The 11736-nt window shown below is 42.1% G+C and overlaps 3 protein-coding genes across 3 annotated transcripts, besides 1 other annotated feature; 1 reads left to right on the top strand and 2 right to left on the bottom strand.

Moving 5' to 3' along the window:
• Nucleotides 1-921: 921 nt before the first annotated feature.
• On the top strand, nucleotides 922-3808 carry Bcmss1. Its single transcript, XM_024698242.1, has 3 exons — nucleotides 922-1261; nucleotides 1312-2741; nucleotides 2813-3808. The coding sequence occupies exons 1-3, from the start codon at nucleotides 986-988 to the stop codon at nucleotides 2829-2831; spliced, it is 1725 nt and encodes a 574-aa protein (XP_024554059.1). The 5' UTR covers nucleotides 922-985; the 3' UTR covers nucleotides 2832-3808.
• A 3978-nt stretch (nucleotides 3809-7786) lies between these two features.
• Nucleotides 7787-9082, bottom strand: BCIN_16g05110 (hypothetical protein). The gene is made up of 2 exons (XM_024698241.1): nucleotides 8538-9082; nucleotides 7787-8417 (listed from the first exon to the last, which is right to left on the bottom strand). The coding sequence occupies exons 1-2, from the start codon at nucleotides 8554-8556 to the stop codon at nucleotides 8143-8145; spliced, it is 294 nt and encodes a 97-aa protein (XP_024554058.1). The 5' UTR covers nucleotides 8557-9082; the 3' UTR covers nucleotides 7787-8142.
• Nucleotides 8500-8556: a sequence feature (Short protein (BCIN_16g05110, ATZ58849.1) was converted to a misc_feature.).
• A 183-nt stretch (nucleotides 9083-9265) lies between the features above and the next one.
• Nucleotides 9266-11680, bottom strand: BCIN_16g05100 (hypothetical protein). Its single transcript, XM_024698240.1, has 4 exons — nucleotides 10817-11680; nucleotides 10705-10742; nucleotides 9751-10654; nucleotides 9266-9703 (listed from the first exon to the last, which is right to left on the bottom strand). Exons 1-4 carry the CDS (start codon nucleotides 10881-10883, stop codon nucleotides 9477-9479), a joined length of 1236 nt encoding a protein of 411 aa, XP_024554057.1. The 5' UTR covers nucleotides 10884-11680; the 3' UTR covers nucleotides 9266-9476.
• Between the last annotated feature and the right edge of the window lie 56 nt (nucleotides 11681-11736).

Raw genomic sequence — 11736 nt, 5'->3', positions numbered from 1 at the left:
ATGAAAGATATTCCTTGACCGTTCACCTGATTCACCAAGGAAAACAATGGTATTGCAGGCTGCAGAGTAAATCGACCGCATGTGAGTCACATGCCTGTTCCTCTCTTCAACATCAGATTGATTGATACATAGACCATCAGCCCAAAGACGAACAACCTCTGTCTGGTGTCTTAGATGCCTCAGGGCGGACTCTAAATTTCGTGTTATATGTAAAGATTTCCCATCAACTTCTATCGCTCGTTGATTCTGGACTTCACCCCATGTATAGGAGAGAGCTAAGAACTTTTCGGTGTCTCTTTTTGGGGGTTCGGAAGACCAACGACTTTCAATGAGCGAACAACGAATTGTCGATGTTTTGCAAAGAGAAGGCTTGAGTAATATAAGACGAATGGAGTTGAGTGGACCCAAGAGTGGTTTGTAGATATATGATGAGTCCCTAGTAATGAAGAGTGGTGTATAAGAGAATGCAGTCTTCTTAATGATGGTACGCATTTTGTTTACTTCTATCATGATTCATTATATAAGTGGTGGTTAACATATTGTTCGTCGATGGCGCGTAGGATGAAAATGAACATCCTCATGTTTGCTCCAGAGTGCTTATCTGTGAGCATGGGGGATCTTATTACAAGGGGTTTACTGGAAGATAGCTAATCCGTTGAAGTTCTTCGGGTAGATTCACGGTCGATGAGTGTACATCTGCAGTACTAGCATCAATGCATATGGGGTTAGTAGAGAATTCTTATTGAAAATTGGGTGATCAAGATATCTTATTAGATGCTTTTATTAGCGAAGTCAAACTTGGAATCAAAGAAGCTCACCGGGAGCGGGGTAGCATTATCCGGTGCTGTAGATGAACCAGATGTGCAAATCTGCAGACCTTGCGAGCAGGTGGAATTTAATCAAAACTTCGTTTATTGTATCGATTTCATTATTGTTATCTAATTGTCAACTTACTTGAGGAATTACTCAAAGTTGATGCTTGTCAATGCTTCGAAGTGTACCTTCAAGGTCCAGGCACTTACGGCGCAATGTCATCTATCGCAGACTTAATATAGTTGCCAGTCGGAGGGTTTTTATTTCAACAGCTCGACCTGCCATTTCTTCCAAATTCCCTGGACAATCTAGAAATCTAAGAAGCCTTTTACACACAAGATCGGAGAGCAAAAATGAATTTCTAGACGATACAATATATGCGCTTTCCACGGCGCCTGGCAGAGCCGGGATAGCTATCATACGTATATCTGGCTCCGCATGCCTCGATGTATGGTACCCTCCTTTCACTTGACGAGTTTATTGTACTGAATATTACAGATCTATCAAAGCTTGTGTCCGTCTAAATCAATTCCAAGACCACGATATGCCGCTGTCAGAACTCTATATGAGCCGGCGAACTCAATTCCAAATATTCTCGATTCCGATGCTTTGGTTCTTTATTTCCCTGCTCCGAACACCGTTACTGGTGAGGACGTCCTCGAATTACATGTTCATGGAGGATCGGCTACAGTCAAAGCAGTTCTAAGCACAATTTCACAATGTACATCGGCTGCGAAAATCCGATATGCCGAACCTGGAGAATTCACACGTCGAGCATTTCAGAATGATAGGCTAGACTTGGCGCAAGTGGAAGCATTGAGTGATACGTTGTCTGCAGAGACAGAGCAACAAAGACGTGCTGCTGTGCGAGGAAATTCTGGGAAGCTTGGTCGTACATATGAAGCATGGCGAGAACAATTGCTATATGCGCGGGGGGAATTAGAGGCATTGATTGATTTTTCCGAGGACCAACATTTCGATGAATCACCAGCAGAGCTATTATCGAATGTTACAGCTCAAGTCGAGACTATGTTGGAATTGATTGCCGCACATGAGTCAGCGAGTCATCGGGGAGAATTGCTCAAGAAGGGAATTAGGATTGCTCTACTAGGACCACCTAATGCTGGCAAAAGCTCCCTACTTAATCAAATCGTTGGTAGAGAAGCTTCGATTGTTAGTCAAGAAGCCGGAACTACTCGAGATATTGTGGAGGTTGGTTTAGATATTCGTGGGTACCTTTGCACGTTTGCAGATACAGCCGGTTTGAGAACTCAAGCTTCTCAAATTGGAAGCGGCAATAATGACTCAATAATCGGGGATATAGAGAGAGAGGGTATTCGAAGAGCAAAATCAAAGGCAAATGAGTCAGACCTTATTGTTGCTCTCGCCAGTATAGAGTGGTCAGATATTCGGAACGGGTGGGAAATTCGCTACGATCAAGAAACATTTGAAATAGCGGCTCGAGCCTCGAAATTCATGATCGTTATTAATAAATCTGATTCAGTCACCCCTGAAATACTGTCAGAACTTATAAATGACTTCAAAGAGTCCCAGAAAGGCAAATTCGATCAATATCCCGTCCCATTGATGTCAATTTCATGTAAAGATGCACAAGGATTAACGAATAAAGGAAGTATTGGTCATTTCGTCGACGAAATGGTATCTGTTTTCAGTAATATGACATCTCTTCCGACTGAACTTGTGGATTTGCTCGGTGTTACTGAACGTCAGCGGCAGCTTCTCACAGCCTGCTCAGCTCATTTATTAGACTTTATGAATGAAGCGCAAGAGCATGTCGATCATGACCAAGAAGCGGATATAGTTTTGGCGGCTGAGCATCTAAGATCCGCAGCCAATTGCTTGTCACGAATTACAGGCAGGGGTGAAGCTGGCGATGTTGAAGAAGTTCTGGGTGTAGTCTTTGAAAAGTAAGTGAAACGCCGTTTATTTTTTCCCTCGCATCTTGTACGTACAGTAGACTGATTTTTTGGGCCCGCAGATTTTGTGTTGGCAAGTAGACACGAGACGGGAATCAAGACGCAGACTTACAAGGTAGACAATAGAAATTAGATGAAGATACAGATTGATTTATCTTTGCTAAGTAGAAATGTATATGTTTTAATGATACAGAAAGTATGAACCGAAGAAGTGGTAGAAGAAAAAGAAGCTCTATGTAACACCCGCGAATGCCAAAAGATCGGAAAACTCCATCGAATGCATCATGATTCATCCCTCAATCAATGTTCCTTTAATCCCTCCAATCCCAATCTTTAAATTACAACATCGCTCCCAATTGTGACTCCTCCAAATTGTCGTCAACTCTGTTCCACCACACCCCCGACGTGCATGCGGCCTGCAATGCAACCAAACTCGCCAATCTCAATTGCCAACCCCAACATGTTGGATCTATGGTAACGAAGATGCGTAATAAAAAGTCTCGGAATATGCTGGAAGAAATTTGAAAGGAAAGAAGGAAAAGAAAGAAGAAGCAAATAAAATGATAACTCCGTGTGTATGCTGTCGTGTGTATGCTGATAAATCTATGCGTTGCGTTTTGAAGGAAGAGAAGAAAATGGAAAGTGAAGGTAAACCCGTGAGGGTGAAACACTCTCTTTTTGAAATGTGTCGAAAGTAAAAGCCTGTGTAGATGCGAATGCCATATAGAAGAAGAAATGTATGCAAATCTATAACCCCGGAAAATGCTATGATGTAGTCGTGAGACTAATGTGCTGTGTTGCCAATCTAAAAGTCTATAGTATGCTGTCTGTGCTATGCAGATAAGATAGATCGCTGAATCGCTCGAAATCAAACCGCTGAAAATGATATGGATATGATGTGATGAAGGGGTTTAACCGAATAAATCTTTATCAAGTTATCCGATCACGATAAAGAAACGAGGGGATGAAATATTTAGTTATATCCACCTCGTCCATCTTCTTCCTCATCATCATCCCCGCGACGGAGAGAATAGATGGTAGGACGGAAGCTGTCTTCATCTTCGTCGTTCTTATTGGGCCCATTGTAACCTCCTCGTCCAAAGTTGAGAGGAGTAGATGAGGTAGAAATGGAGTAGGTGGTTGAGGTGGAAGTTTGTGCGGCCATTTTTGAGATTGATTTATAAATTGATGTGATAGTAGAGTGGGTTGATATAAATCTTTGAAATTGAAACCGGAGAGATTGGTTGAGTAGATGATATTCAAGTGCGTTGGACAGTGAGTTCAACTAAGAGGCTGTTTGTTTAATGTAATATGAAACTTTGTATTGTATTGTAGTGAAGGCTGTTTATGATGATAAGAATAAAAACCTCAAAACAGGAAACGATGCCACTCTATATACTTTCTCTACTCCTCCTACACACTCAAAAACCATTATAACAGTATCACATTCTCAACTCATCATGACGACAAAGCCTCACCTCATCCTCTTCTGGCCCCAGTTAGCAACTCTGGGAGTTCGAGGAGCCCATGAGACCCCATGCAAATCCATATGAAATCCACGCTAACACAATAATATACATTTGAAAGCAGTGAATACCTAGGTAGGTAAGAGTATAAGAATAATAATGCGATAAGGGATTGTGTAATGGACCTACCTTAACTCCAGACAAATAATCTATCGAATCCTGACAAATCCACTCGTTGCGTCGTAAAGTTCCCTGGTCTGCCCATCCATAATAATCCTCGTTCGTTTTCGCACTTACTCCAGTAGCCGGGAAGAACTAAGATCAAGTGCATGTCTGCTGCAATGTCAGATACCCAGTTGTGAGAATGTCTATAAGGTTGGGTCGGGTACTTCGCAAAGTTCTCAGCCTCCTTCATGAACCGAGCTCTGTATGCTTTGCCTTCGTAGTTACTGTACACAGGAACATGCAGTTGTGATTACATGCCCTAAATTCTATTTTTTGGTCTATGAGTGGAGTTGATTGCTGAATCTTACATGTACTTTTGGCGGGGCATGGGTCATGGTCATGGCCATCACATCGCACTCCATTCCCATTCCCGAGATCCCTGGATGCCCTTTCTTTGGTACTTGGAGGAACTGGGATTATTTTGGCGTGTCTATTTAGGGGACTTGTTATAACGGTAGTATTTCGTAAGGAAAGTGGATTTGGTGGGCATAAAAAGCTTGTTATTCAACATCAATGAAACTCTATTAGGGTTTGGGATGCACATCTACCACGAGAAATGTATTTTGGTTGGAAAATCAAGAGGAATGATTGGAAGCAGAGATGGAAAGTAACAATACAACACAATATGCATGTAAAGTACCTTACATCTCATCTGTCCATCCACAGATCGTCCATAACACGTTTCCTTCCAGGATTGTATCATGTTGTGTGTGTCAATCTGACTCTCGCCCTCCAATCACCCTCGACAGAAAATGGTATTCATTGGCCTTAAGGCCTGTGTTCACCAACACTCCAGTGTATCTCAGCCCTATGATCTAATCTATCCGCAGGGGGCATTGACAGGTCGGTTATTTATATCCCAGTTCAATTGTTTGAAGCGCATGAGGTTGATTTGTAGGCGGTGGGTACAAGAGTTTGAAGAGTCTTCCTTTCGACCAAACATTTTGTGGCTTGTGTGATATGCATGGATGATTATTTCGAGTGTTCCTTTTCTTCTCGGAAAATTTCTAATACTCAGAGAAGTAAGAGATGTGGCACATGCGCATGTTGAAAGTGCATTTTTGTATGACTTTGTTTACGTGTTGCTTGGCCTGAACCTGAACCTACAACGGCTCTTCTAATGAAAGTCAAGGTGATAAGCGCGGCACTAATCTAGTTCCCAGCCAAGGGATCTACAGGGCATCTAAAGACTTGCCTCATATTATTAAATTACTACCTCCCAGTTATCAGTACGAAATTCTCCCAAGCCCCAAGGGAAAGGGGAACAAACGACAAACAGGCGAGGATATTCAAACCACAACGTCGTAAGCTTACCACCAAGTCTTTCGATACCAGACCATCTCTTTTTCCTCTTTAGACAATTCAAGAACAGAACAAGATGGAACTCAGTCCTAACGGAACCAGCCATCACTCATAATACTCACCGAAAGTCTCAAAGAAGAAATTCTGAAGGCTTTGCTATGTGGATACATACTTGTGGCTCGTTTAGATACCTAAAAGAGTACGAGGACTTCCAGGCGCTGTGCTTTTTTGGAAACACAAGGGATTCGTACGAACATGCCAATGGGAGTTTGGCTTAGGATTCCCCGGATCGGGATTCTAGCTTTATTGCAAGGTGGGTACAACACAAAATATTTAATTTATGGTGAATATATATTTGACATTTGGGGGAACGCCGTATTCCCAAGACGGGCCCAAGAACATGGCCATGAAGAAACCCCCATCTTATCTCAATGAATAATATACGTACATACACGAGATTATACTATTAAATGTTGGTTATAGTTCACAGAACTAGATCCTAGCAAATCTTGCCTACCGCAAGGCAGTTTCATGTTAGTTCGTTTTTCATATCGAGAGACTCGATCGGTTACTTGATTTGCATGCTTTGGTAGATTTAGGTTGCAGTACGAGAGTGCATACAAGCGATGTGTGTATGGAAAGTTTCCTGACCCCGAGTTCGCGTCATTTCATTACCGTCGCCGATAATGAGTGGGCTTCTAATTTTTACATTAGAACATTGAGTCATTTTGGATAACCTAGCTGTACCTACGTTGTGCCAGATGTAAATGTCTAGATTATCGTAAATTTACACAGAGTGGGGGGCCTCATACATGACTCTTTGTCGAGCTCGCAAGGTTATTCTGGTGTTATTAAATGGAATGAACAATTAGATGCAATGTACTGATTCTTAACTTTGTTAACAATCAGGACTTCCAGAGACTCAGATCTCTTTGTTACTTATTGTAATCTCTAACCTCATATTCGTGAATACAGACCCCCTTGTCATCACCCCTGAATTTCAAACGACACACGGCTGTTACCGAACGTTTCTCGTCCTTCCCGCACTCTTCCCATCTGGGAACTAACTTGGAAGCTTTGCCCATACGAACAAACTTGACAAAAATTTGGAGAATAAACACACGAAATGATGACATTGATTGATGGAGGGGTTGGCTGGTATGGAGCACTGGCTGAGTAAACATCATCATCATCAATAAGCAACCGGGAGATGAATAGGTCATCAACTTAGCACTGCCTTCTTCTGTCCACCGAGAACCACCGAGTCAGTCGTGTCCAGGTTGCGAACTGTACAATATCATGAAAAACGATTTTATCAATCTGACAAAAGTACAAGCTTTTGAGATCATAATTGGGATCATGATCGCGGCGTAACCTTTCAGTCGTTGTCTGAATCATTAATACACCACTTTGGCAAGTTCGACCTTCCAATCCCTGAATTCAAGGCTGCCAGACAGCCATCCCGCGATGCACAAAAGCAGAAATCCATTGTCACCAAGATCATATTACATCATCTCTATCAGAATGCTCACCGATGGATTCGTCCGAATCTTATTCGAAATGATCTAGTAGTACACAGCTCAACACAGTGAGCAGCCAGTTCTCCGCAACAATGCAACGTTACCTCGTGATATAATTCATACCTGAAGAGACACATCTTCTGAGGGCAGTAAGGAATGAGTGTTAGGGCTTATCGGCAGTTCAAAGCCTGGGCAAATCCAAATAGAATGAATGGGTGCTAGAAGAATGGAAGAGAATCAGAGTTGGGAGATGTTTTGGATTGCGAAAACAGGATTGATAGGTTACGGCTGTCATCAATTAGCGCCCGTGACGGATTGGAGAATCGAAACCTGAGTGAAGGTGATGCCAAGCCTCCTCTGATTGAAATATCTTTTGTTTGTTTTCTATTAATAGAGTCTGTAGGGACAATTATGTAGCTGTTGGTAGATATTATATTGCACTTTCAGTGCTGTGTAGATACCTGTTGGAGCAAATTAGTGAAGGCAAGAATAGAGATCAAATCTTTTGATCCAACTTCCTAATTGGTGATCAATTTTATTCTTCCATTCAAAGATCAGGTAATTCCAGGATCGTGCTATATCATATACTACAAATAGCCATTCAAAGTGAACGTTGGTTGTGATGCTATCCGAGGAGTCATCCAGTGGGATATCATGCTGTGAGATCTTACATTGGAGATTTATTACGATCACATCTAGGACAAGGAGGTGGAAACAAAACGTGAGTCTAACCGAATATCAAATTGCAACAGCGACGATTGCTCAACGATCGCGACATGGAACTGAGATAGATTTGTGTGAATAAATTTATCTCACATCCTAATTGGGAAGATTACAATACAGGCCTACCCAACTCTTTCATTTGCGCCGTCAATTCGCTCATTCAACTGTCGAAAGTATCGTGTACCAAAAATTGGGGGCTGAATCGATGCATCCCAGCCACCCACCGTTCCTAATCCATTTAGGAAATTTTACGAAAACATCCCCAAGGGTGCGTCGGTAAACGTTGAGAGTGATAGGAGCATACGGAATATGCATTGAAATCGTTCCTTCCAATAAAGTACGGCGCGGCACTTCTCGTATCAAGCTTCGTGTGCTAAAGATCCGGTACCTAGTACTTCTTTCCCCTGTCATATAGATCTCACACAACAATCCTAACCATCAATTAGTGCTTGATGAAAACAGAAGTCCAAGAATCGCGATATGGAGCGCAGACAGCATGATACAGAAGAAGGCTTATAGATGAGACCAAGAAAGCCGCGAGATGACAGTACCTTTTCTTAGCATAAACATTCATGGTTTCTTGCCGTCTGGCGGATTGAAAAGTCTTTTCACGTGTAAAATCAATCAAAGGCCCCCAAAGTTGAGGCTCGTTCGCTTCCATATTGAATTGTGTGGGAGAGGAACCTTGTTGACATGCGTACGGAAGGCACGGAGAGTGTGTGCAACCACGAGCTAGCTAAGAGATTATAGAAGTTGACTTGGCCTCGTGGCTCGGTTTCTTGGGTGAGATTGGGGAGGAATCCGGGACTCCTGGGGTTTGCTTTGCAAGAGGTATCGTTAGATTTCTGCCGGATAAGGGGGAACACGTTTTTAATCATGGGGGTTTCATGATTAGTACACATGAATGCAATGCGACGTTAGAATGACGGGAAATAGTAAGATAGGGCTGTGTTCTTGATGTCTAAAAGAATAGGAAGGCTGTTCCGTGGGTTCGGATGTAAATAAAACCGTGTGGGGGTTAATAAGCAGGGTGAATTGTTGCGGTGAATATTTTCATGTTTAGTTCTTACTCCATTCATGTCTTTGATAGGTCTCCGGATCGCAGATTGTGTTGGAGAATAATATCTTTGTACGGGAATGGAATTTAAGAGTCATACCGGACAAAGATTGTAACCTAGTTATTATGCTTCGGGAGAAGATTCTCTTCTACAAATTGAGAGATACATGCGTGAACCGAAATCTGACTAGCAAAGAAGGATTTCATAGAAAGGCCAGGTGTTGAAATCAGAAACCTTGGATATTTGGAATAAGTATGAAACTGATTTGGATTAAAATCGTAGTCTACATTCTAGAATTCTAAAGTTCTTTTGTTGAAAATTAATCATCACATTGGTGATGATCGTTGGTAATCAAATCCCAAATCCGTTCTTTCCCATACCAGTAGCATGCAACATCTCTCTGTATCTTGTCGAAAGGACTAAACAGAATGATCAAGATTGCTTTGTCAAAGCTTTTTTGAATACTGGACTTTCCAAAACCTTTGACCAGTCGTGTAACATTGTTGTATTGACAACACTGAGATGTACCTCTTCGCCAGCTCTAGCAACCATCTCTTCTTCGTACTTGGCAATGGCAGAGCTTTGAGAAGCGTCTGTTTTGAGCAATTCGACAAGATTTCCAGCATCAGTGATGGAATGATTGAGACCTTGACCACGTTCTATGAACAAGTCAGTATATATCTTCGGGTCGAGAATTGATACTTACGATAAGTCATTGGATGAGCAGAGTCACCAGCCAATGTCACTCTTCCATTTCGATTATCCCATCGATGAGCTTCTTCTCTCGGGTCCCACACAGTGAGTCCAAAGTACCAAACTGGTTGATCTTCGGGTAACCATTCAAATGCACTTTTCCAAGGCTCCGCATACCCCTTTGCCATCTCCCGAACTTGTTTCAACCTCGCCGCATTATCAAATATCTTGGATTCTGCATCCTGAGTTTCAATAGTTGAATTCCATGAAATAAAAAAGAAGAACGTCCAGCTTTCTGGCTTTTCTGAATCTGGAGCATCTTGCAAACCAAAGAATGCAAACAGATCATCAGGATGAGGTGCAGCCAGAAAGAGTGGATGAAATGAGCGAAGGTGAAGCGCTTGCTCTCGAGTATATTTTGCTTGCACAAAGGAAGCCGCATATGGAAGTCGTGTATTCAACGATTGTTCGGGCCCAAGAAGTAGTCTTCGAACTGTTGATCTTGCACCGTCCGTCCCAATTACCAATCTGCCAGTTATATGTTGACCATCATCAAAGACACAAGTTGTACTTTTTCCATCATCGGCAAATATTATATCCTTCAATCGTTTGTTCCATCGGATATCGAGATCTTTGGTGAACAGTGCGCGAAGTTTGGATCGTCGTAGTCTGTGGAAATATGGAATCTCTGGAGCAAACATAACATCTCCTGTTGAGCCATTGAGAAATGAAAGGGTGTCAAGGGGCTTCGTAGGTGTATGTGGATCGACTTGACAAGATTGTAGTTCGGAAAGGGCAGATTCGGGTATCAAGGTCTTCAAGGCATTCATTCCCCAATGAAATCCCATGTTCCAATCCCGTTGACCATGAATTGATATTCCAGCATTTTTTTCAAAAATAATTGTTCGAATTCCTGCCTAATATTGCAATTAGCAGTTGCGTGTTGCGGAATTGTAGTTATACCAACTTTATTAAGTCCTTGTGCTATGGCAAGGCCTGTACACCCTATGAGACAACAAGAAACAGTGAGCAAGTGCTCAACACGCAAGGATCATTCTCAGGGCCAAGTTTGTACCTACCTGCTCCAATTATAATTACGGGGTCAGATGGACCTAGCGGAGGGGAATTTTGAACATTTTCCCCCATACTTCGTCGAGATGATGATTGATACAAAGAGGGAATGAAATTAAGATTAAAAACTTGAAGAGTCCTAAAAGCTCGGCGACGAGAGTCTCTTATACAATTCAAAGTTATTGTGGAGGAAAAACCAAGTCTCTGGAACTAACAGATCTTCAACAATTGTTTACTTACATCGGAACCCAATGCAGCAAGAGTATCGCGTTAGTGGTAGATCGATCTGCATTGTGATTGGATTTGATTGAAAAGTCCGATTCATATTGTCTTTGAAGAGTTGGATCATCCGTAAATGATATCTTGTAATTCGCGGGTATATGATACATTTTGATTTGTATCAGGAAGTGTTCTACCATCCACTTTCGATTGTCTGTGTGGATAAAACCCCATCTCAATCATTGTTGATTGAATGATGACGAGCCGCAGTATCCGTGATTGACAATGCATTAATCTTGTGGGAGAAAGAAGAGGAAGAAGACAATATTAAGAAGAGATGGTTATAACAGCAGAAACCTCGAGAAGTCCAGTACAGTGTGGTCCACTTACCTTGGTAGGCTTGTAGGACGAGGAAGTGTATGTGGACAAATCTCTCGCAAAATGTTTTGACTCCTTCGAGTAACACAAACTGCTCGCAGCTCTCTCCCGCACTGCTTGGCGTCTGTTTCAATGAAAAAACTCGTGATTACTTTGGATTAATCCTCAAGTAAAAATGGTATTTCACTACCCATGTCGCCTCGACGTCCTCCCCAACTCGAGCACCATCGACGGTTGACTTACAGATATCGATCATCTTAATGCACAATGAAGCCGGAATCATTCAGAACATAAATTCTTCAACTCTCTTCACGTTTCTCACTCCCGAGAT

The sequence above is a fragment of the Botrytis cinerea genome, chromosome 16 (assembly GCF_000143535.2).
Source record: "Botrytis cinerea B05.10 chromosome 16, complete sequence".
In the NCBI taxonomy this organism is placed as follows: domain Eukaryota; kingdom Fungi; phylum Ascomycota; class Leotiomycetes; order Helotiales; family Sclerotiniaceae; genus Botrytis; species Botrytis cinerea.
Note: the sequence above shows the minus strand (reverse complement) of the source record. Positions and strands in the feature narration are given on the sequence as shown.